This window comes from Podarcis raffonei, chromosome 1 (genome assembly GCF_027172205.1).
Source record: "Podarcis raffonei isolate rPodRaf1 chromosome 1, rPodRaf1.pri, whole genome shotgun sequence".
Classification (NCBI taxonomy): domain Eukaryota; kingdom Metazoa; phylum Chordata; class Lepidosauria; order Squamata; family Lacertidae; genus Podarcis; species Podarcis raffonei.
In genome coordinates, this window is record NC_070602.1 from 78768559 (window position 1) to 78792304 (window position 23746).

General features: G+C 42.2%; 1 protein-coding gene across 5 annotated transcripts in view; it reads left to right on the top strand.

Moving 5' to 3' along the window:
- SIGIRR (single Ig and TIR domain containing) overlaps nucleotides 1–23746 on the top strand; it is a 34083-nt gene that overhangs the window by 6479 nt on the left and 3858 nt on the right. For 4 of the 5 annotated variants that reach the window (XM_053395942.1, XM_053395961.1, XM_053395950.1 and 1 more), the window contains 8 exons: nucleotides 6922–7269; nucleotides 9285–9474; nucleotides 12372–12502; nucleotides 14729–14872; nucleotides 15066–15209; nucleotides 17150–17252; nucleotides 17850–18000; nucleotides 23563–23737. In XM_053395942.1, the coding sequence (XP_053251917.1) occupies nucleotides 6922–7269; nucleotides 9285–9474; nucleotides 12372–12502; nucleotides 14729–14872; nucleotides 15066–15209; nucleotides 17150–17252; nucleotides 17850–18000; nucleotides 23563–23737 (1386 nt within the window). The remainder of the gene's footprint in view (nucleotides 1–6921; nucleotides 7270–9284; nucleotides 9475–12371; nucleotides 12503–14728; nucleotides 14873–15065; nucleotides 15210–17149; nucleotides 17253–17849; nucleotides 18001–23562; nucleotides 23738–23746) is intronic. The other variant, XM_053395982.1, reaches the window with a different exon arrangement.

Sequence of the window (23746 nt, forward strand, 5' to 3'; positions counted from 1 at the left end):
GCTTTTTTCTTCTTCTGAAATATGATTTGTCTCTTAAATTTCTTCTGAGCATCCATGATGAGTAGTGCAGAAATCTTTGTACATGTTGCCCAAGAGGATAAAAGATACAATATTGCCTTGGTCTAACCTTTTAAAACAATGGCTATTTAAATTTTCTGTCTCATAGAAGGAGTCTTAAAGCTATAAGTTGGTTAGAAATTGAGATAACCCTTATCTTTCTCTGCCCCTCCCAGTTATATGGGTTTGTGTATGCCTGCTGTGATCCTGGGAAAAGCACTAGCAAAGTCAATACAATAACATTCCTGTCTGTAGGACCAATAAATAAGCCATAATCTTTGAGTTTTACATAGAGGTGCCTTTTCAGCTATTGCTGTTGCAACAGACCAACCTAATCTGCTTTTATTGATAATGCTTTTGTATAAATTGACCACACCTTGCAAAGAAGCAAACTGGCTAGAAAGTGTGTGTGTCATGGTGGGGGGAGTGAGAGAGTGAGCTTGGGAGCTAGTTTGCTCAGCCAGTAATAGGTGTCAGTATCTTCAAAGTATGCTGTTTGTTGTGACATTTCTTTGTGTCTTCTCTGTATACTGGGAGAACCCTTGAGTGCCTCCCAGACCATTTACAGACACATTTACACAGTTTTCTTCTCATTTAGTGCTATATTTGTGTTAGCCTTTGCAAAGGGATAGCCATGCTGACATTCACTTATAGAAACAGGACTGAATGTGTACCCCAGTGCAAGCCTGGTTTGGACAAAATGCCAAATTGTGGTTTGTTTAAAATAAAGAAAGGAGGAAGAAAATGGATCTGTGTGGCTCATACTTATGCTGCCAACCCATGCTTGGGCATTATGTCTGAACCAGTCCTAGGGGTGTGACCACAAATGAAAATTCTTTGAGGCCATTTACACTGCAACTTAGTTTTGCTTTAACCACGTTATTCTGTGCAGTTTTGCAGGGAAGCATTTTGCACTGCAGTTACTGGTTTTAAGTTTATTGTGGCAATTACATAATGAAGTAGATAATTGATTCTCCCTTCCAGACTCTTTTTATGATGATGTGAAACCAGTTTACCATCTTGCAGGGATGCACGCTTTGTTGTTTGTAAGTTGAAGCCTGCCATATTTGTTAATGAAATAGGTGATGTTTAGGGTTGGTATAACTGCCCTGAGGCATTTTGCTGCCTGAAAGGGAAAGGATGACTTCCCCACTTCCCTTCCATGTACAGAAGCTGACTCTGGCAACGAGACAGCATCCTTCACCACACCTGAAGGCATCAGCAAGCCCAGGACAGGCCATATGGCGCATAGAGTTCTGTCTTTCAACACTTCGCTACTCCTTGCCCTAATTGGGTCATTGCCAACACAGATAGATGCTGCTGTGCAGCAGCATGTGTTGCATGGGCATGTGCTAAAGTTTCTGGACTGTGTGGCTTATGCTGGTTGCCTCTTTGCAATGCATACTTCTTCAGTCTGGGGCTTTCCTGTACTGTGACGTGTTGAAAGAAAGTGACTAGGTGAGACATATAGCCATACTAGGCCAGTAACAAGCAGGCTCACTGGCACAGGAGGGTAGGAATAGCCAGGAGACTTAGGGGGAACATCCAGGGTGGTGTTGTTACCACCTGAGACAATTGCCTCATTCTGTAATGATAGGGTTGCCCCTGCAAAAAGCAAAGGCTCTCCCTATCATTATTTGTTTAGTTAGCTGCCTGTGGCTTGGATCCTAAGCACAGTTTCTTGGAGGTACGTTTCAAAATTGGTAGGATTTGCTTCCAAGTAATAAGATGCATAAAAGTGAGGTGCCAGATTACTACAGTTCTAGCAGATGAGTTTCCTTACCCCTTAAATGAAATATATCTACTACAGTGCAGTAGGGTATTGATTATCTGATTAAGCCCTTTAACTCATCAGAAATGTGAGGAGATAGTCGATAGAGCAAAAGACTCTTTAATCTCAGTGTCATAGATTCAAGCCCCACACTGGGCAAAAAGATTCCTGCATTGCAGTGGGTTGGAGTCAGGGGTCAGCAAACTTTTTCAGCAGGGGGCTGGTCCACTGTCCCTCAGACCTTGTGGGGAGCCAGACTGTATTTTTTTGGGGGGAAAGAACGAATTCCTATGCCCCACAAATAATCCAGAGATGCATTTTAAATAAAAGGACACATTCTACTCATGTAAAAATACGCTGATTCCCAGACCGTCCACGGGCTGGATTTAGAAGGTGATTGGGCCGGATCTGGCCCTCTGGCCTTAGTTTGCCTACCCTTAGAGTAGATTGTCCTTGTGCTGTCTTCCAACTCTATTGTTCTATTCTCTACTGCTGCCTAAAGTGTACAATACTTTGGACTGATCCCAGGATTTGGGATGGTTGGTGTTGAAGGAGTGCTATATTTAAACATATGAAAGGGATGAAACAATTACATTTTGTTTTGAAATGTAGAATTATGTAGTCAATATTGATTTGTGCAAAATACAAGGAATACTAAATGCCAAAAAAGAAATGGAAATCTGTGTATTGGCTGAAATAGGCAAAATATAAGAGCAGAGGAATAAATATGGGTTTAAGGGCCCCTACCTGTTAGCTGTGCTGAAGTCTTTTTAAAATGGGGCACAAGAGCTTATGTGTGTAGTGGATAGTGGTCATGATCTTTGATATACTTTGGGACCATAATAGCAGTATGAATAATGGAATCTTGCTTCCTGCACATTGTCTGATATACCAAATTGATATCTGAGAATCATTTACAAAATAAAAGGGACAGGTTTTTAATCTCATAGTTGCATACTAGAAGATAGAAGGAACTGCCTTTGTATTTTTAAGTCTAATATCCCAGTCTTGGGATGCAGAACATACAATGCTCTATTATACATGTATATGCTTGGACAGGTAGTCTCAATTTAAAGGAATACAGTGGTACCTCGGGTTACATACGCTTTAGGTTACAGACTCCGCTAACCCAGAAATAGTACCTTGGGTTAAGAACTTTGCTTCAGGATGAGAACAGAAATTTTGCTCCGGTAGCACGGCAGCAGCGGAAGGCCCCATTAGCTAAAGTGGTGCTTCAGGTTAAGAACAGTTTCAGGTTAAGAATGGACCTCCGGAACGAATTAAGTACTTAACCCGAGGTACCACTGTATATGTGCATTTTGAGCACACAGTGTGAAATGGATGCTTTCATGGTGTAGTGAGGACTGGAGTATACATTTCTCTAGAACAGATCTCTTCTCACAGGCCAAGCATGCCAGGACTAAGATCTGACTAGTGGTAGTAGTAGTGGCAGTAGTAACAGGAGTAAGAATAAAGGGCTGACCTCTCAGCAAGGAATGAGTGAAAGCAGATACCATACAGGCCCCAGCATGAGCTGCTCTTCCTGCTCTGCCCTCTGAATGAAACAGAAGTAAAAAAGAGACTTCAGATAATTTAAACTGGAAACGATAATAATTTTTGAAGAGAGTTGAAATTAGCTTTCCTTATGTGTGTGCTTCTTCTGTTTTGCTGGTCAAACATGTTTGGCAGGTTTTTTAGTCAATACAGAAACCTGTTTACCAGGGGTCAAAATGGAATGAGTAAGTTGTCTTACTTCCAAACCAATTTTTGCTCTCCAGTCCCAGTGAATTCCATCCATTTCCTCTAGACTTCCTGCAAACACAATGAAGATTGTAGGATGTTTGAGTGAAGGGAACACACAAACATTGCTTGAAAAATTATGCAGCATAAGACCATGAGCTGAAGCAGGAAGGAGATACTGTGCAGCAAACTGCAGCCACAAAGTGCCCCTGACACAAATGATTCAATCTCTTTTGCATTTATAAATACATTGTGGAGTCAGAAATCTTTGGCGATCACTCGTAGCTGAGTAAGATCGTCTTCCATAAACACGGTTTTAACAATGAGTCCGTAAGTGACTGTCGAGGCCAATTCTGGATCCACACGACCTTCCACAGTGGGGACACTGGTTTCCAGGTGGGAGTTGATCACGGTGTGGATTTGCCATCATACCTTCCTCTTAGCACGTTTCTCCCTTGCATTCTGAGTTTGAGTGTCTTCAAAGCCCAAGACACCTTTGGTAAAGGCTGTTCTCCAACTGGAGCGCTCACAGGCCAGTGTTTCCCAGTTGTCAGGGTTTATACTACTTTTTTTTAGATTTACTTCGAGACAGTCTTTAAACCTCTTTTGTTGACCAGGAGTCAGAAATATGCTGTATTTGACCAGTACAACAGTGCACTGGCTTGAGTAACTTCTCAGAAAATGTGATATTCTTGTACCAAAAGCACTACCTGTGCAAAAAGCATGAGGGATGATAGTGGAAACGGCCCTGAATTAAGCTGCATGGTAAGTGTATCCTGTTGTGACAAAATCCATTTATAAATCAGCATTCAGTATGTGAAATATTTGTGAAAGGACCCTATGAGAATTGGCACCCTCTGAGATAAGCCTTTAGTTGCATCTTAATGCTGGCATCCATACCTGCCGTTTACTCCCTCCCACTATCTGATGGTTGGGTGTGTGCTTAACAGCTCCTGTGTGTAAGCAAAAAGAACAGCATTTCTTTCTTCAGTTTCTCCCTGATCGGGTATGGGAATGTTTGTCTAGCAGACAAAGGCAACATATTATGCATACTTGAAGGGACCCAGCCCAGTCACAGTAGGGTGTTGTTGTTTTATTCATAGTTTATGGATAGAAGGACGAAATAATGAAATGAAATTCTGTGGCAGTACTACTTTGGCAGTTCTTTGTAGAATAATTATGGTCATGATAGAACAGACGAGCAATAAAAGATGTGAAGGATTAGGCTACATGTATTCAGATGCTGAGCAATGGGCTTTACTCCCTTGTAAGGTATAGAACTGCAATCCTATGTAACTTTTGTGTTAGCAGAAAAAGAAGCCATTCATATAAGAAGCCATTCAGTTTCCACCTGGTAAATTTCATTCACATAACTTTAACAACAGTTGCAACAATGATGATAATGCAGTAATGCTTATTTGGAGTGTTTTCAGGACAAAGCATCACAGTAGTCAGTGACACTTTAACAACTGTGTTTGCATCTACTAAAGTTATTGCCATTTCTGCCAGAACATCATAATAGTGAACAATTAATTGTATATATAGGACTGCTGTCCCACCAATAGTGAAAACCTTTGATAATGGAAGTGCTCACTTGAATATGAGTTCTCCAGCAGTGGCATTAACTTTAGTAGAGTTGCATATTTAGGTAAGGTAAAGGTTAAGGAACCCTGGATGGTTAAGTTCAGCCAAAGGCAACTTTGGGGTGCGGCGCTCATCTTGCTTCAGGCCTAGGGAACCGGCGTTTGTCCACAGACAGCTTTCCCGATCATGAGACCAGCATGACTAAACCGCTTCTGGCACAATGGGACACCGTGACGAGTGCCATAGCACAGGGAACCACCATTTACCTTCCTGCCACAGCAGTACCTAATTGTCTACTTGCACTGGTATACTTCCGAACTGCTAGGTTGTCAGGAGCTGGAACAGAGCAATGGGAGCTCACCCCATCGCGTGGACTCAAACCGCTGAGCTTCCGATTGGCAAGCCCAAGGGGCTCAGTGGTTTAGACCACAGCGCCACCTGTTCCCTATAGTTGCATATTTATGCCTACTGTTACACCAGCAGTGGTAGTCAAGAACAATTGGGTGCCTCCAGGATAGTCCATCAACAGGCAACCAGAGCCCTTGAAGTTGGGTTTGAATCTCTGGTTGCTTATAGCATACAAACAACACACAAAAAGGTCTCAAATACATAAGTTACTCTTAATTGAGAACTGCATGAGAAAATTATGTTCCATGTGCTACATCACTTGGCAAGTAGAGCACAATGTGGAATAAATTCCCATTTAAATTTATCTGCTAACATGAGGGAGACTATGTTAGAACTGGTATATAGATGGTACTTAGGTCATTTAACTATCATATGTGATGGTCATGTGTGCAAAATGAATTATACTTGGAAGTCACCCCACACCAAAATAGTATTGATCAGTCATAAATGATGACATGATTTATGTTTTGTACTTCTGGACATTTCTGGAAATGATTATTATTCTTACAAAGACTTATCAACTTTTGTTTATAGCAGCTAAACTGGATATGTCTGAGCACTGGAAAAGATACAGAACCTCTATCTATTTCTCAGTGGTATCAAATAAGGTGGAGGTTCACTGTCATGGACAAACAAGTGCATCCATTTCATGTACTTCATTGTTCCAGTTCCAGTTCATATCAAATACTAACAAGTATACAGACATGCAACTTTTTGCTCAGCAAAATGTACTGTGTTGTACAGGTTTTTTTGAAGGTTGATTGCTTTTCCTTTGCATTTGTAGCTCTGAAGCACTTATTATAATTATAGTATCTTTTAAAAAAAAAGTTTCTAGGTGTGCAAATGACCAGTGAATACCACCAATGCTTTTTTTAATACATTGGCAGTATTTGGTTGGCTAGGTTTCCCCCCTGTTATTTTCTTTTTCTATAGTGCTTGCTTCAGTGCATTGCCTCTCCTAGCATTTTTTGTGTGGTGTGTGTGTTATGAGGAGGGTTGTAGAATGTGATCATTGTGTTAATTCCCTTATTATCAATTTGTTCTCTGTTCATTATAAATAAGGAATCTATGGCATAGATAGAGTTCTAGTTAGAATCACATAGTTAGCTGATCTTGTTATCAGGATGATAAATATTTATCTCTCTTCTCTATAGTAACTTCACTGTAAACAGTCTTTCAGGAGCCATCACATGGTATACATATTAAAAGTAAGTTCAGTCAGGGGGGCAGTGTCTATGACCTGGTTGGGCATGAATGACTTGGTTGCTGTTGGAGTTGCGTATTCTGTGCTTGCTGTAGAAATGTAGGTTGGATTAGGCATCACAGAAGTAGTTGCAATTTAACTGCTTTGCTTTATTTAGAATTCTTTTCGCTGACGGTTTCATCTAATTTATCGTGTGTGGACCCAGATCACTTCTATGATCACACCATTTGGACCCAGCAAGAACAGGTTAATCATTTGTTCTGCCCTTTGGATAACCAGAGCCTTCAGCTTCTTCAGTCTACCTCAAACTTTAGCATCCAGTGGAGCAAAAACTGTCATCTGCTTAACTTCACTGCGTTAAGCCACCTGCACAGCACACTGCAGAACACAACAACATACCTCACCTTTGAGCACGCCAATGTCAGCGATGCAGGCAACTATACCTGCACGCTCTACTTGAACGATCAGAGAAACAGCTCCTTCACTGTCCGGCTGGTCATGGCAGGTGAGTGAAAGAAGTGGGAATTCACAAACATGCCTTTGGATCCCAAACCTAACACTGATGTCTCCTCTTGGGCCCATCCCAGGAGAAGCAGGACTGCCACTGTTTCAAGATGGGCCACTTGTCTGCCTAAGTCTGGCTCCTATGTTGCTCATTAGACACAGAGCAGCTGTGAAGTATCTAACTATGTAGGGCATGATTTTGTCCCCTTTCACCTAAACATAAGGTACTGATCATACTCAAATAAGTTATGGCACTAGATAAGCCCTGGGGATGTGAGCCAATTTATCAAGTGCTATGATCCAAATTATGCATTGTCAACCAGAAGTTGGCAGGCTGATGTCTCTGACTGTATGTGTGGCTGTTGCTGAAGAGGGCTTCCTTTTGCCTGGGAGAAAATGGCAGACATGTAGCTCTTTCTGAGCCCTCTCTTCATTTTATTTTATATTTAAGATGACATATAAAGGTAAAGGGACCCCTGACTGTTAGGTCCAGTCACGGACGACTCAGGGGTTTCGGCGCTCATCTCACTTTACTGGCCGATAGAACTGTGTAAACAGATAAACCTGACGAAGGCTTCACTGTGGTAGAGACACAATTTAGGAGAGAGAGAAAAGACTTAATGTTTCTAAAGCTGTGATAACAAGTGATAGTACCTAAAATGTGGTGAGAGGTACCTGAAGCTACCAAGATAAGCTCACTCCGTCCCCCATTTGCTAGTTGTATTGTCAGAGTTGAAATGGGGAAAGACAGGTTTTAAAAAATATATATGCTGAGATTTAAAAAATTAGCAGACTTGTTGGGACAGATAAGTGTGTTTTTGTCTCTGCTTAATCTTTTATAGTGCACTTAAACTAGGATGGATCACCATTTTGGAACACTTCATTATGCTATTAGAAACATAAATTAGCTAAAGATGGTCAGAGGGAGATCATACATCATTTGAGCTGAAATCCTGCACAGACATCCTGAGACCTGGAAGTCAGGCTTGCTAGGCATTGTAGGTCTTATTTCTGAGAAGATTTGTATAGGATTTCAATTTTTTTTTATTCATTAAGATAAGGATGGTAGTTGCTGGTTTCTCAGGAAGTTCTCCTGAATTGGCTAAGGACTGGATATGGGCACTAAAAACAATATTTTTTGTATTGTTCTCCCTTTTAAATAAAGGTAAAGTTTGGAAATGAGTCCAATACACACAGCAGTACCTACAGAAGGGAGAGCCTTTTCATTTTAAAAAATGATGGCCATGATGGCCTAGTTCTCCTTTTCAGAATTTAAGGGAATGTAAGGGAATGGAAAATTGGGGATAAGTACCTGTGACATATTCTAGTTTTTAATGCAATGTGACATTTGCACCTTAAACACCCTATTTTCCACAATAGGATTCAGAAAGTTCTTCATTAAAAAAACACACACTCACATATGCTGAAAATGTGTCACATATGCTGAAAATATTTAGCATGGATGAATGAGTTGACAGTATGAAAGATAGAGGGGGAAGAACAGCACTGTGCTGGACTCTGAACAGGCAGTGAGAATAATTAAAGTACTGGCACTAGGACTTCAAAAGTTAATAATTCATACCATATCTCATATTCAGCACTTCTGTGATGTGCATACCCCTTTATCCTGGGCATTTCTCTATTATGGGACATGACATGCTTTCCAGATAACCTGAACATTCTGTCTTTCCCACTATAGTCCTTACTGAATTTCTCATTGTTTTCTCAAGTCAAATAAGAACTGCAGAACCAGCCTTGAGAGAGAGGTTATACACAGCAATTTGTCTAGTTACATTTCCTAAACATGGTGAATGGAGGCAGGAATCATCAGTGAACCCACTGTTCAAGGGAGATTGTGCTTAGGTGCAGGGTCACAGGGACAAGAGTAGCTTGACTTTCTTTGTTATGTTAGCCAGACCTAAATAGCCAATATAAGATTTGCAGTATGCAGTCTGGAAGTTCAGTGCTCTCATTGAAAAGCTCTCTTACGGTGTACTGTTTTTGTTTCCCCAACAGATATTTGCAGTGTCCTTCCTCGTTTCCTTTACCCCTCCAGCAATCTGACTTTGCAACGTGATTTGGGAAGCCAGTTTACACTGAACTGCACTGTGCAGCTGCCCTACACGAAAAGCTGTGATTTTGGCCTCCACTGGATGAAAGATGACCAGTTGCTAGACAACGAGACCTATGCTGCTTCTACTCATTGGTAAGAAGGCTTTTATGTATAATGGAAAATAAAGCTAAATTGGCTGTATAAACTAGAAACAAATTAAAATAGTGTCTCCCAGACTCTGAAGATAATGGTGGATCTTTAAAGGCTTATGTATACTATTAGCCTTATAGGTTTGTGGAATAGGGGCAGTAGTGTAATATATATACTTCAATGGGAGGAAATATCTTTGCTGTAGTAGGGTGAGATTGAGTGAGAGTGGGAGATTGTGTTTCTGTTAAAAAGAAAATTGTACACTTAAGCCCTGGAGAAGAGCTTAAGAGAATGCTCTATGTATCAGTCTTCAGTGGGGAAGGAGAGGGAGAGGAAGAAGACCCTTTCAGATGTTTGTGGCTTCAGAACAAATCTGGTTTCACGAACACCCCCTTTATTTTAGTGTTCCCACTGCAGGGGACTTGTGTTGTGTTGTACGTTATCAGTGGGGTCATAGATATGTTCTACTAGGTTACTGTGAACTCATGTAATATTTTGTACATCACTCAATAATGGCATGGAGGCTGTAGCTGGGAGAAGAAAAATTGACATTTCACTAGTAAGAAAAAAATGCACTTTAAGCAATAGGACATTGCTACTATACAGTGGTACCTCGCAAGACGAATGTCTCGCAAGACGGAAAACTCGCAAGCAGAAAGAGTTTTTGCTCCCCCCCCGCCTGCCTCCCCGGGATAGCGGAGAAGCGCAGCGCGTTTCTCTGCTATCCCGATGGCTTTTGAAGGCAGGCGGGGGGAGCAAAGACTTTCGCCCACCGCCGGCCTTCAGAAGAGGTCCTTCTGAAGGCTGGCGGGGGGCAAAAGTCTTTGCTCCCCCCCGCCTGCCTTCCCGGGACAGCGGAGACTTCGCTGCCGACCCCCAGCATTTTAAAAGCCCCCGGGACAGCGGAGACTTCTCCGCTGTCCCGGGCGATCTAGCCTTCGCTGCCGCCCGCCAGCATTTTAAAATCGCCCCGGGACAGCGGAGGCTTCGCTGCTGCCCGCCAGCATTTTAAAATCGCCCCGGGACAGCGGAGAAGTCTCCGCTGTCCCGGGGGCTTTTAAAATGCTGGCGGTCGGCAGCAAAGCCCTCCTGTCCCCGGAGCTTGCGGGGCGGGAGGTGGGGAGAAGGGCTTTTCTTCCCACCGCCAGCCTTCAGAACAGCCTTCTGAAGGCTGGCGGTGGGAAGAAAAGCCCTTGTCCCCCCCCCCCAGCCTTCAGAAGAGGTCGGGGGACAGACTGTCCCCGGACCTGGTCTGAAGGCGGTTTCCATAGGAACGCATTGATTGATTCCTATGGGAAACCGTGCTTTGCAAGACAAAAAATCGCAAGAAGAAAAAACTCGCGGAACGAATTAATTTCGTCTTGCGAGGTACCACTGTAGTTCCACAAAATAAGTACTTTTATGTAAGACAATGGGATCCCATACAACAACTAAGCAACCACAATTAATCCATTGCTTTAAAAGAACAAGGAAAAAGATGATTTTGAAAGTCCCCAAATTTCTACTAGTTTTTTTTTAAATATAATTTTTATTAACAAACCAATCAAATCACATTAATTCCAAATTACACAGCCAAATTTTTAAATTTTTGTTGGGGGTACCCATGCTTTGAGCTCAGAAAGGGATCCAAACATCTCTCTTGCTGCTGCTTTAATGTTCACAGTTCTGTCCAAACAGTATTCACAGTTCTGTTCAATCTTCTCTTTATTATTTTCCTCATCTTCTTGTTGTTGTCATATATTCCTTTCTTTGTGATCTCTGATAGTCTCCATAAGCGGGTTGAAAACAAACGTTGTTATATCCTGTGAGGATTTTCATTCCTCCAAGAGCCATATTCAAACAGACAGACACCATTTCTGCACTTCCGTACAAAACATTCTTAAAGTCTGTCCATTAATCCTCGCATGCCTGTCAGTCTCTTAGGGGGTTCTGCCAGGTCAAACTCACAGTCCGATATAATAACAAGCCATGGTCTCCTCCCCCTCGATCATAAATCCTGTAGCCAGGCCTGCCCTAACAAGTCTCTTTTTATAACTGCGTCACAAAGACCTTTCATTCCTTTCCAGACATTCCACAAACCATGTCTTTGATTAGTAATTTATTTCCACACAGTTCTTAATCATCCTGCTTGTAATCAGTAATTGCAACGATTCTTCTTGGGGGGGGAGTTATTAGGTACTCACATAAGATAAAAAAAGAAAAGTCCCCCCCTTTCAGTCCCGTTCCGGCATACCGACCCTTTGATGTATCTTCTTCTTGATATATTGTTAAATCCAGCCCGTCGCTCCACTTCACAGAGGTCACTTCAATTAGCAGTCTTTACTCCCGATCTTCACTCGAAATATGTGCATTTGCTTCTCTCTAATTGTTTATTATGAGCTCCTGCAACCAGGCCGCGCAATCAGAGACAGTGTCCGGGAGAGCCGTCCCACACAAGGGCTGTGCGCCTAGTGCCCTCACCCCCTTCTTTCGAATCCGGGGGTGATTTATGGCAACCGCAGGCGAGGCAGTGTTCCCCATTCCCTTGGGGTAACAAGGGAGGCTGCATACTCCCATATCAGCCTCTTAATTACCTCGTGTGAGACTGAGAGATGTTATTGTCGGCCATCTTCCAATGCGCCCCTAGCGGCCCCCCCAAATGTCTACTAGTTTTTGTGGAAGAAAAGGTTTTCAAAGGCCAACGTGATAAAATAGTGACAGTATTTCCAGATCATAGATACTCAAATGGACACTCTTGTTACCAACTCAGTTCATTCCTTGTCCAAATTTAATGTTTGGCATAATCCAAGATTGATAGGGTGGAGCCCTCTGAGTTTCCTTCCTGTCCGGTTCTGACTGAAATTTCCTAGTGTTTGTTTTCAATCAGTGCTAACGTAAATCATCTTCTATTTGCACTCCAGGTTCAATGACAATAAATCAGAGATATTCATCTCCAGCACTTTGGATATGAATGTAACAACAGATGAAAATTATGGAGCATTTGCCTGCTGGGTTAGAAACAGTACAGCAGTTTTCACACTGCAAAAATCAGGTAGCATTTCTTTGTACTTCATACCATGTGCATTTGGGTGTGGACCAGTACTCTATTTGAAGGTTGTTATCTTTATTAAGTTGTTCAAAAAAATTCTGCTACTCACTAACTGTATTCCATAGCAGAATTCCCATGAGTATTTCTGAAATGAGAGTTGGAGATACTTTTTTTTTTAAGAGTTGACAGACTACTCTGAAAACACACTTATGGCATTCAATCCAAATGTAAATTTCCCTTTCAGAAGTGACCTCTGAAAACCAATAGATAAGAATATGGCTGTGTACAGCATTGATTGACTGATGCCTTTGAAGTGTCACACACACACACAAATCTTTGACCCCACCCCAGAGCAGTTCTGCACTTTGGTTAACAAGATGACAAATAAACATGAATGCAATACTTTAAACTCTTTTTAATTTAATTATCTTTAGAAGGGCTTCTTATCTGAAGCATGGTGGGAGGGGCAAGTGTGATAACTGAGCTTGCATTTGCTTTGTACATTTGTCATTAAAATGGCAGAACTAGATAAATCTGAGATTGTGCAGCAGCTGAGGAATTGAATGTGATTTATATTCTGTCTGCCTCCTCTTGAGACTCAAGTAGCCTAAGTGTTTTGGATTACATTTTCTAATTACAGTCTAGAAATGATCCATGGCTCAGCATCATCATTTCATTTCTCCATTGGTGTATGTAAGATGCTAAGGGCCATTTCACACATTATGTTTGTGTCTTGGAATGGAACAGTGTCTGTCTGTCTGTGTGTGTGTGTGTGTGTGTGTGTGTGTAAGAAACTACATCCTTAGGTCCAATGTACAGGATTCAGTATGGTCTATTGAGGATGTGGGTAGCATGGAATCTGGTCAGAGTTTGACCCACAGTGAGTTTATAGAGGTGTGACAGCTTCACTATACATTCAGTTTATAATTCAGTCCACATTTTTCACTTTGTAGTGCCACTGTTCAGATCACTCTTGGCATGTGTGCAAAGGCAAATGTGTTATGGGGGGGAAGAAACATAGTTTTGAACTAAGATGGCTTCAAAATTCTGAAGTATTGTATGACCCTCTGAGAATTTATGAACTGGGTATCTCAGCTTGGCTTTCCTTCTTTAAGGAAGAAGCAAGACTTAATTTTCTATATAGAAACTAACTGTTCTCATTTAAAAAATAGAGTAATTTACTTTAGCCCATGCATGCCCATCTGATAGACTGAAGTCTAGCTGGGGTGATAAGAGTATTTGCTTTTATGCTGTATCTAGATGCCTTCCTTTTCTTTTGAATAAGTTTCTCCTGTTTTATCTTGGAATTCAAGAATCTCGGCTGAGCCTACCTGATCCTCTTCTTAGACTTTAGAAGATGTTTTTGCTCTAACTGGTAGTAGGGTTGCTAAAAAGGGCTTTGAACCAGACTTACCATGTCTCTAGAGGATAATATAAAGACATCCTTTAGTGCCCTCGGTATTGCTCCATGCTGGCTTTAGGGGCTCATTTTACAAGAGCAATTTTATGATGGCGTCATCAGTGAATCTGATGGCAGAAAATTGCCACATGATGGCAGCAGCAGACAATAGAAACTTTTCTGAGGTTTTCAATCAGTCACCGCCTCAAATGGTTCTGCACACCAAAACAAACGTGCTATTAGGCTGCCCCCAAGCAACTCAGCTGTTTTGGCATGCTTGAACACTTTCAAATTTCTCCATCTGGAAGTTTCCATAGGCTGATGGAGCAATTCTGAGATTAGAGCCTCAGTGTATTTTAAAGCAACATTCAGCAAATGGCTCAGTTAACAGTATATTCCAGAGTGTTTTACAAAAAGTCTAAATGAACATGCCCGCGCGCTTGCAGGAAGAAATTGAATTGGCACTGGAGAATGTGAATAATTTAGTTCATGCACATCTTTACTCTGAAAACCTTTGATTTCCTTCTGCATGTGCATCTTGTGAATGGAGATACTTGCAAAATTTGGAGGATGATCTAACAATGTGGTGCTAGAATAAATCTGTCTTTTAGCTTCTGCTCATCTCTTCCTCATCATGGTTGCATGTTCTGATAGTCAGAACAGTCATCAAGATACTAAAAATTGTTCAAGAATGACATAACCCCTCATTTTCTTTATAATTTGGTATATTCTGAGACCATAGACCTCAACTCTTCTCTTCCTCTTTTCTCTACCAATTGTAAGGCTGTTTTCTCATTTAATGCTATTTAAAATATGTCTTTCTATTACAGCAGAGACTGCTGGGCACCTGGGCGCTGTGCTAGCTGCACTTGTCACTGTGGCACTGCTGTTACTAATGGCTGTGATGTATGTGAAGTGCCGTCTGAATGTGCTCCTCTGGTACAGAAACCGTCATGGAGAGGTGGAGATCAATGGTAAATATTGGGCTGGAGAGTTGGCTGTCACTTTTCCCCTTGTGAGATTTGAGTTTCAGTGACAGTCCAACCCAAAGTGTGAACTTCTACAAGAATTATCCTCTCAGTGTTATAGCTAGTCAGCACAGGTTTTGTTGTTGTTGTTTTTTATAAAAATATATAATAAATTTCTCCTCTTGGTATTTTTCCACAGATGGAAAGCTGTATGATGCCTATGTGTCTTATTCTAACTCAACGGATGATAGAAAGTTTGTCAACTTCATAGTGAAGCCACAGCTGGAGAATCGTCACGGCTACAAGATTTTCCTGGATGATAAAGACATCCTGCCCAATTCAGGTATAGAACCTTGTCCAACACCTCATTTAATATGTACCTGGGCACTCAGACTTGCTGTTGAGTTCAGGCTGCAAATAACTTATCTGAAATGGATTAGTTGGCTAAATGAAGAGAAACCTTCAGTTTAATTTGCCCATTTGGCATCCTATGTTTAATATGGTAGCTTTATTAAGTGTTAAAATATCCAATTGAAATCGGTACACACGCTAAGTCTGAATATCAGGTTAACTCTTGCATCCATTTTCAAACAAGAAGAGGAGAATGCAAAAAAACACTATTTCTATTAGACACTGAGACAGCAGGATGAAAGTTGGTATGCAACTTCAGGGCAACATTCTGCATTTCAAGTACAGCTTAATCCATGTCCCTGTTTCCAAGGTAGATTGGAAAGATGTAAAACATAGTGCAGTGCTATATCTGACTGAGATATTAGAATACAGGCTGGTGTGTACATTCAGGACACCATTGTGCATTTCATATATGATCCCAGCTTGACATCTGTATCCTTTTTCAGAGTGAAGAAAAGGGCCACAAACATTGCAATGCAGTACAGTGGTACCTCGGGTTACATACGCTTCAGGTTACAGACTCCGCTAACCCAGAAATAGTACCTTGGGTAAAGAACTTTGCTTCAGGATGAGAACAGAAATCGTGCGGCAGCAGCAGGAGGCCCCATTAGCTAAAGTGGTGCTTCAGGTTAAGAACAGTTTCAGGTTAAGAATGGACCTCCGGAACGAATTAAGTACTTAACCCGAGGTACCACTGTATCTGAAATGAAGCCTGTTGAACGCTGCACTTTGCTACTTAATAGATGCAAAAGTAGGCTCTGAAAAATTACTTTGTCCTTTGGCACACTATTTTGTGCATCTGAAGCAACCTAAAATACCTTTAATTCTAAACACCAATAATGGCAAAGCTGTGCAAAGTAGGAACTGAATATTTTATAGACAGGCTCTCTGTTGTACGAAGAAAAATGTATTCTCCTTAACCACCCAGTTGTCCACAGTTAGGTTCCATTTGCATATTAAGTAGGATGTATTCACAGTCTGCCCAGTATATGCTCAGCACAACTGGTGGGCTTTTTACACCTGTTCAAAGTCTGTGACATGATGCATCGCTTAACTTGCATGACCTTGCAGATATGCAGATATGCATTTCATAGAAATGGGTGGTTGTTTTGTGTTGGCCCGCTGCCTCTCCCTGTGCCTCCACGTTTCCAGGCTGTTATTGCATATGTTTGACAATGTGTTGTTTCTTTATTTTGGGCACAGCTTGTTTAATCTTCCTCCAAAGAGCATGAAGTGTAGTTCCTATCCAGGCAGTTTACAGGGCCACCCCTGTTCTTGCTTCAGCAATATCACTGTAATCATGTGCCTTCAGACCATTTGTTCTTATCTTCAACTGCTTTGTTTAATAAAACGTCTATAAAAAGTATGCAACATCCATTTGCATGGGGATGCAAAACAAGCTGTGTACAAAATGCAGCTCCTCCATATTCTATAATGCTGCCCACTGTGGACAGTTCTGGTTAAACAAGAATACACCACAAAACAGCATTTCTCAGCAGTTGTATTACCTTTTTGAGTGTATAGTACTATGGAAACGGCATCTGTATTGTGCTCTTTGTGGTGTGTCTAATAATAATAAAAAATGCAATGTTTGAGTATACTCTTCATTTTTTTTTTTAATGTCCTGAGTGTTCCACCAGAGGCACTCATATCCAAAACCAATGGTGCTGTCTGAAGGACAGGGAAGTTCTAAACAGGCTGGTTAGTTTTTATTCCACTGCCCAGGGGTTCTCCTTTCTGTAGAGCAGAGTGGATATGCATTTGGATCCTAGGGTATTTCTTTCTTGTACAGGTGAAGGATGAATGCTGAAACAACAATGGATTGGTTCTGGCCCTTCTCAGAAGAGATTTAGTTTTTCTCCTCTCTTTCAGAACCTTCTGCAGATCTGATTATGAATGTTAGCCGGTGCCGCCGCCTCATTGTGGTTCTCTCTAATGCATATCTGGAACAGGAATGGTGCAACAATAATTTCAGGTAATTAGAGAGTCAGCAATAGAGACAAGTTCTCTGATCCTCCTTTCATTTTTGGAGGATCAGGAATGACTCAAGTGTGCACTCCCTCCTATTGCCCACCTTGTTTAATAGAAAGTTGACCAAGTTGACCAAACAGGCAAATAGTATGTGCAATTCTGATTTGGAGGGATCACTAAAATCACAGTTTGCTTATTTGGTTGTCCTGGTAAACTATGGCTTGTCAAACCAGTCAAGTGTTCCAATACGTGGTACTCATAAGAGGAGGAGGGAAGGTAGAAGGGAGTAGGAAGGCAGGAGGGAGTATGTTCCTGGCTCTCCTATCTATGGTTAGAAGGGCCTCTGAATTTATCCAATTTCTGTATACACCTCCAATCACAACACCCAGAATCTCTCTCACATATCTGGAAATGAAGCACGGCAGTTTAGTGTTAATGCCACTCAAACCAGTTCCCGAAGTTTTCATTGAACTGTTTGAATTCTACTGAAACTAGTCGTGCTTAGAATTAATATTTTGGGTGACTAGATTGGGTTCAAAGCTTTTTCAATAGTTTGGTTGTGGATTTGCTTAGGACTCTAACCTATTGTCTGGTTTTGCAGGGAAGGTCTTTGGAGGCTGCTGGAATTATCCCGGAGGCCAATCTTCATTGTCTTTGAGAGCCAGTACCGAGAAATAGCACATCCAGCCATAAATTTGCTTAAGCAGCAGAAGAGCACAGTGACCCTTCTGATGTGGCGTGCTGGGTCCATGGTAAGTTGTGGGCTGCAAGGCCATAACTTCATCACTGTGGTTATGTTTATCAGTGGCAAGGCAGTACTTGAAACTATTCAAGAAGCATAGAAGTGTAGAGTAGCTTCTCTTCCAAGAAGGGTTGAGAGCCAATCCTCCATTACTTGACCTTGCTGTGATGTATACCAGAGTAATAACTGTTACCTGCTTTTCTTGGAACTAACGAGTAGCACCATCATGAAAGTAGGCTGAATATATTTTTGTCTGTCCATTATTTTGATCATGATCTCCTGTTATTATTTTAGCTATTTACCTGTTGACTAGGAAATCATCAGCTCCAGAGATTTGCCAAATGATACCTTTTTAGATGAACATGGCTTGACTGCTCCATGGCTCATGCGTGGAGGCCATGAGCAGTGTTGTAAGCATTGCAGAAAATATAGATACCGTATTTTTCGCACCATAGGGTGCACCGGACAATAGGACGCACCTTGTTTTAGAGGGGAGAGAACAAGGAAAAAAAATTCTCTCCCTCTCTGCCCAGCGCCCCTTCAGCGAAGCGGCAGGAGGCACTGCGCAGAGAGGGGGAGAATTTCCCCCCTCTTGTTTTCCCCCTCTAAAACAAGGTGCCGTTTAAGGTGCGTTCAGACGCCTTCAGGCGGCTACCTTGGAAGCCTGGAGAGCGAGAGGGGTCGTTGCGCACCGACCCCTCTCACCCTCCAGGCTTCAGGTTCCTTTCGACCTGCTCTTTGGGGCTGGCGGGGGGAAGCCCACCACCATCCCAAAGAGCAGGTCGGGGAGCAGTGCAAAGGCGCGCGGCTATAGAGGCTCCTGCCATAGCTGCGTGTCACCTCTCCAGCCGGGAGAGGGTCGCTGGGGGCTTCTTTAGCCCCGTGCGCGCTCTCCCGGATGGAGAGATGGCGCGCGGCTAAAGAGGCTGCTGCCATAGCTGCGTGTCACCTCTCCAGCCGGTAGAGGATAAGTGGGGCTTCTTTAGCCCCGCGCGCGCTCTCCCGGCTGGAGAGATGGCACACGGCTAAAGAGGCTCCTGCCATAGCTGTGTGTCACCTCTCCAGCCGGGAGTGGGTAAGCGGGGCTTCTTTAGCCCCAAGCGCGCTCTCCCGGCTAGAGAGGTGGCGCGCGGCTATAGAGGCTCCTGCCATAGCCGCGCGTCACCTCTCCAGCCGGCAGAGGGTCCCGGGGCTATGCTGTCTTCGCTCCATAGGACGCACACACATTCCCCCTTCATTTTTGAAGGGGAAAAAGTGCGTCCTATGGTGCGAAAAATACGGTAAGTTATATTTTAACTCCCACTTTAAAGAAGCAAACAGAGCCACAGGGAGGCACCAGAACCTGAGAAATAAGAATTGGAAACATATACTTGCTTCACCCAGAGTACTCTCAGTGTAAAGAGAAATGAAAAGAGAGGGGGAAGTTAGAGACTGGAGAAGGAAAAAAGCACAAACCCTTCCCTAAAATGAGCATTTGCAGGGGAGCATTCTAGCAGGATGGAGACTTCGGGTTTACAGTTATTGCTGTTTCTTTATCTGTGCTAAATGAACAATAGCATGCTTGTGACTCACAATACTCCTTGCAGTTGCACATCAGGATATTTAGTTATTTTCTTAGGTTTTTCACCCACCCTTCACCTCACCGTCCCTGGGCAGGTTACAACAATTAGAAAAACTAGTGACATGACACATGTGTGTGTTTTTAAAGCACTGGACCCATCGTTTTTTGTAAGTCTGGTATAATGCAAAACTTGTACCTCATATAAATATTTAAATACATAAATAGGATGCACACACAGGTAAACAAATAACTGCAAGCATGCTTGCAATAGACCTTAGGTTTCCAGAACTTAGGGAGTGCGAGGAATGGAGGGGAGGGGACAACAGCACACAGTGCAAAGACATCCCATCAAGCACCTCCCACTCTTGGGGGACAGGAAGCACTACAATAGAGTTCATTTGAAGGTGGTTCTGTGGACAGATGTGCACAAAAATCCACATGGAAAAATCAGAGCTGTGCAACTCACTTGTGCAATTAACACTCTGCTGTGCACACAACCTATGCCTCAAGACATAAGAAAGGGGCTTCTTGATTTTACTTACAATGTAAAGAATCCTAAGCAGCTTTGATAACAGGCCTTTTAGACACAGCATTCAAGGAACTACCTACTCCCCGCCCCAGCTAATAAGAAGTTACGACAGCCAAAATATTTCAAAGCAGCTTTAACAGTGCCTGGAAAATGCCATTAGGTGTAAGGATACTGCTTGCTTCTGGCAGTGAGTGGATCAAAGCCACCATATGTCCGCTATTTTTTTGTTTACTCCTATCTCTAAGACAAAATGGGAACAGCACATTAACATTTTTAATAAGACTGTTGCTGTACATGAGCAACGGGCTGCCAGTCTTGAGCTCTGTAAGTGCGATCTTTGGCTTCTTGTTTCTTAGTCAGATTAAAAATCTGACTCTTTCCAAAATAAGGCATTAGGAGAGGAATTAATATCAAGAGAGGTTTTAAAGTAACATCCAGTGGAGTGGTCCTGTCATTGCTAAATTATTTGGTTCAAAAAAACCCAATTGGCTGTATTCCATCAGTGTGGAATCTGAGCCAGCGATCCCAGTTTTCAAGAAAGGCAACACACAAATTATATACCAATCAGTCTTATAGATAGCATTAAAAATTACATGTAAAATACCTCCTGTTTTGAGTATGAAGAATGGCCGATGTTGCACAATGTAATTGCTGAATAACAAGCTGACTTTAAAGCTGGCTAGTTAATGCTTGACAACCATTCTGTGCTTGCTCATTTAATTCCTGTGTTAACAGAAAAAATAAGCTCTTTGCAGTTTTTGTTGATTTTAAAACTGCCTTTGATTACATCAGTAGAAATACATTCTTGGAGAACCTCGAACACCAGCATTGCCGGCCATGTGTTAATTTGGTAGGAGTATTACCCTTAAAAACTAAGCTAAATTATCTCGTAAGTGGACTGTGTCCATCTACAGTGGTACCTCGGGTTAAGTACTTAATTCATTCCGGAGGTCTGTTCTTAACCTGAAACTGTTCTTAACCTGAAGCACCACTTTAGCTAATGGGGCTTCCCCCTGCCGCTGCACCGCCAGAGCCCGATTTCTGTTCTTATCCTGAAGCACTATTTCTGGGTTAGCGGAGTGTGTAACCTGAAGCATATGTAACCTGAAGCGTATGTAACCCGAGGTACCACTGTATATTCCTATATTTAGGGTGGATTCCAGATTGTTCATCCTGATTGGTTTGCAAGGAGGTTATACAGCAGGAGTGGGCAACCTCTGGCCCACAAGCCAGTCTTCATTCTGGCAGAGCAAACCCCTTCAGCCAGCAAGATTATACTCTCTGCTCTCTACTCACCAGCTGATGAGCAGGGGGTTAGTGCAGGGATAGTGTTCTGTTTGGCTGTACATACCTGCTGCCCTGCTGGAAACAGGCACACATGGCGAAAGAGCTCTGTATATTCCATCTCTGGTGGTTCGCAGCTCTCTGGAAATTCCATAAAACTAAAAGCTGAATGACAGCTGAATAGTACCTCGAAATATTGGCATGCTTATTGCCAATTCTAAAATGGGTTCAAATTAACTATGCAGTTGCTCTTTGCATTTGAGATCTTGGGGTTCAGGGTGTGTGTGTGTCTGCTTCTCATCCGACTTGATTGGGTTCAGAACACCATCAAATATGCTAACAGCATTTCTCCAATAAAAAATGGGCCATTTTAGCTCTAAAAGTAAAAGTGATTGCTAGCCTGCTTTAACTATTGGAATTAACTCCTGCAATTCTTTTGAATCAATATAACCAAAAGATTGTTGTAATTAATAGTCAAGGGATAGTTTATTCAACTCTGATGCTTGGTAACAAAAAAATTATTTTCGTTGAATATTTTTTCAGCAGGAATTCTATGGTTGCAAAACTTGATTTAAAGAATAGTGTTTGTGACCTCTTAATTCAGAAATACCTCCATTTTGTTTCCAACTCTAAAATCACACCATGGCAGTTAAGTTTAAATATAAACATATTGAATTGTATCTGATGGATCTATCAAATTTCACCAGCATAAGACTTTCCCTGCACTCACAATGCAGGGTATGCAACTTCCTGTCATGGGAGATGCAAAAATATTTCTTTTGCTTCCCAAATCTGCTTATGTGGACAACGTTCTGTGAAAGATATAACCCATTACTTACTGGATGCTCAATTTCTGAGAAAGCTTGTAATTTTTTCATCAGATTCTGGGGGAATGTTGCCATTCATCAGGCTTTCAAATAATTTATTTTTTACTGGCAAGTTCAAAAAAGGGTATTATCAACACAGTGGCCAGCTTTTCCTTAGCTGTGGCCAAATGCTGTTAAAAGTTTGTGGATGCTTCTGCTGAATGTTTATGGTGGCTGTTAATTTCCTGCCAATGTTTTTTGTTTAATGATGTTTTCATTTTTTAATTCCTGCTGTTTTATTTACAGTGTTGGTCCTGTGTAGCTGTACATTTTGACTTGATATGGCCCAATGGTCAATAAAAATAATTCTCTATTTAATTTGTATATCTACCCACCTTGCTGTTCCCCAGAGAAGCACTCTATCAGATCATTTAGGCTGAAGTAGCAACAAGGAAGTAGAATGGATTACGTAGAAATATTGTGGTTTCTTGTGCCTGAAAAGGCTGTAAAGGATTGCTGGAGGTCCCTGTCAGCTATGCCCCTTTACCTCAAGGGTGCAGGCAGCTCCCAGTATCTGTCTCAAATTCTCGTAAAGTCTATAGGTCACTTTCTCCTCTAGGGCTATGGCCTACTGCAGGCTTCCTCAAACTCGGCCCTCCAGATGTTTTTGGCCTACAACTCCCATGATCCCTAGCTAGCAGGACTAGGTCAAGGATGATGGGAATTGTAGTCTCAAAACACCTGGAGGGCCGAGTTTGAGTAAACCTGGCTTACTACATGCAGCTGTAGCTTGCAGCTATGGTTTACTGTGATGTACAGACTGGGCCACTAAGGTGAGATGAAGTTAGGAAATAGCAAGCTTGGGAAAACTATCTGTGCAAGGCATTGAAGCATTGCAGTCTGTTTCTGAGTTTTTGCTGGATACCAGCCACATGTTCTCTTGCCTTTTATCCATGAGGACAAAGCCAAAAGCCTTACTTTAAAAAAAAGGGGGGGGGGAAGAATTCACTCAATTTAAAATTGCACTGAAATCCTAGGTTAATGGAAAGGCGAAATCTGTTGCTTTATCTGGTCACGAAAGCCTTCCATCAGAAGTAATGCCACTTAATACCTCTTAGGTTTTGCAGTGCGTTTCATCTCGAAGATGAAACAAAGCTGAATGGGAAAACTGTTGGTGGAGCTGTAGATCCCTCTGTTGTAGCAAACATTTATCTCCCTCTGTTCAATCCTTTGGGAGCCAGACAGGGTGCCTGTGCTTCATAGACGAGGAGCGCCTGTGAGAACGCTGCCCTCAAGGCAGGGCTGCTGGGACTTGCCTACAGATATATCGCACAAGGGTTTGTGTGTAACTGATGAGCATGTGACAAGATGCTGTCTCTTTGCTGCTTCTAGGCCCCTTCATCTGATTTTTGGAAGGAACTGTGCCTCGCCCTGCCGCGAAAAGTGTCCTATCAAGGCCTCAGGGGAGACCCCCAGACCAGTTTCCAGGAAGACAAGGACCCTATGCTGATCCTCAACAGCAATTACTTGGATTTCCGGGGGGATTCGCACCCTGAAGGAGACTCTGGTAACAGCA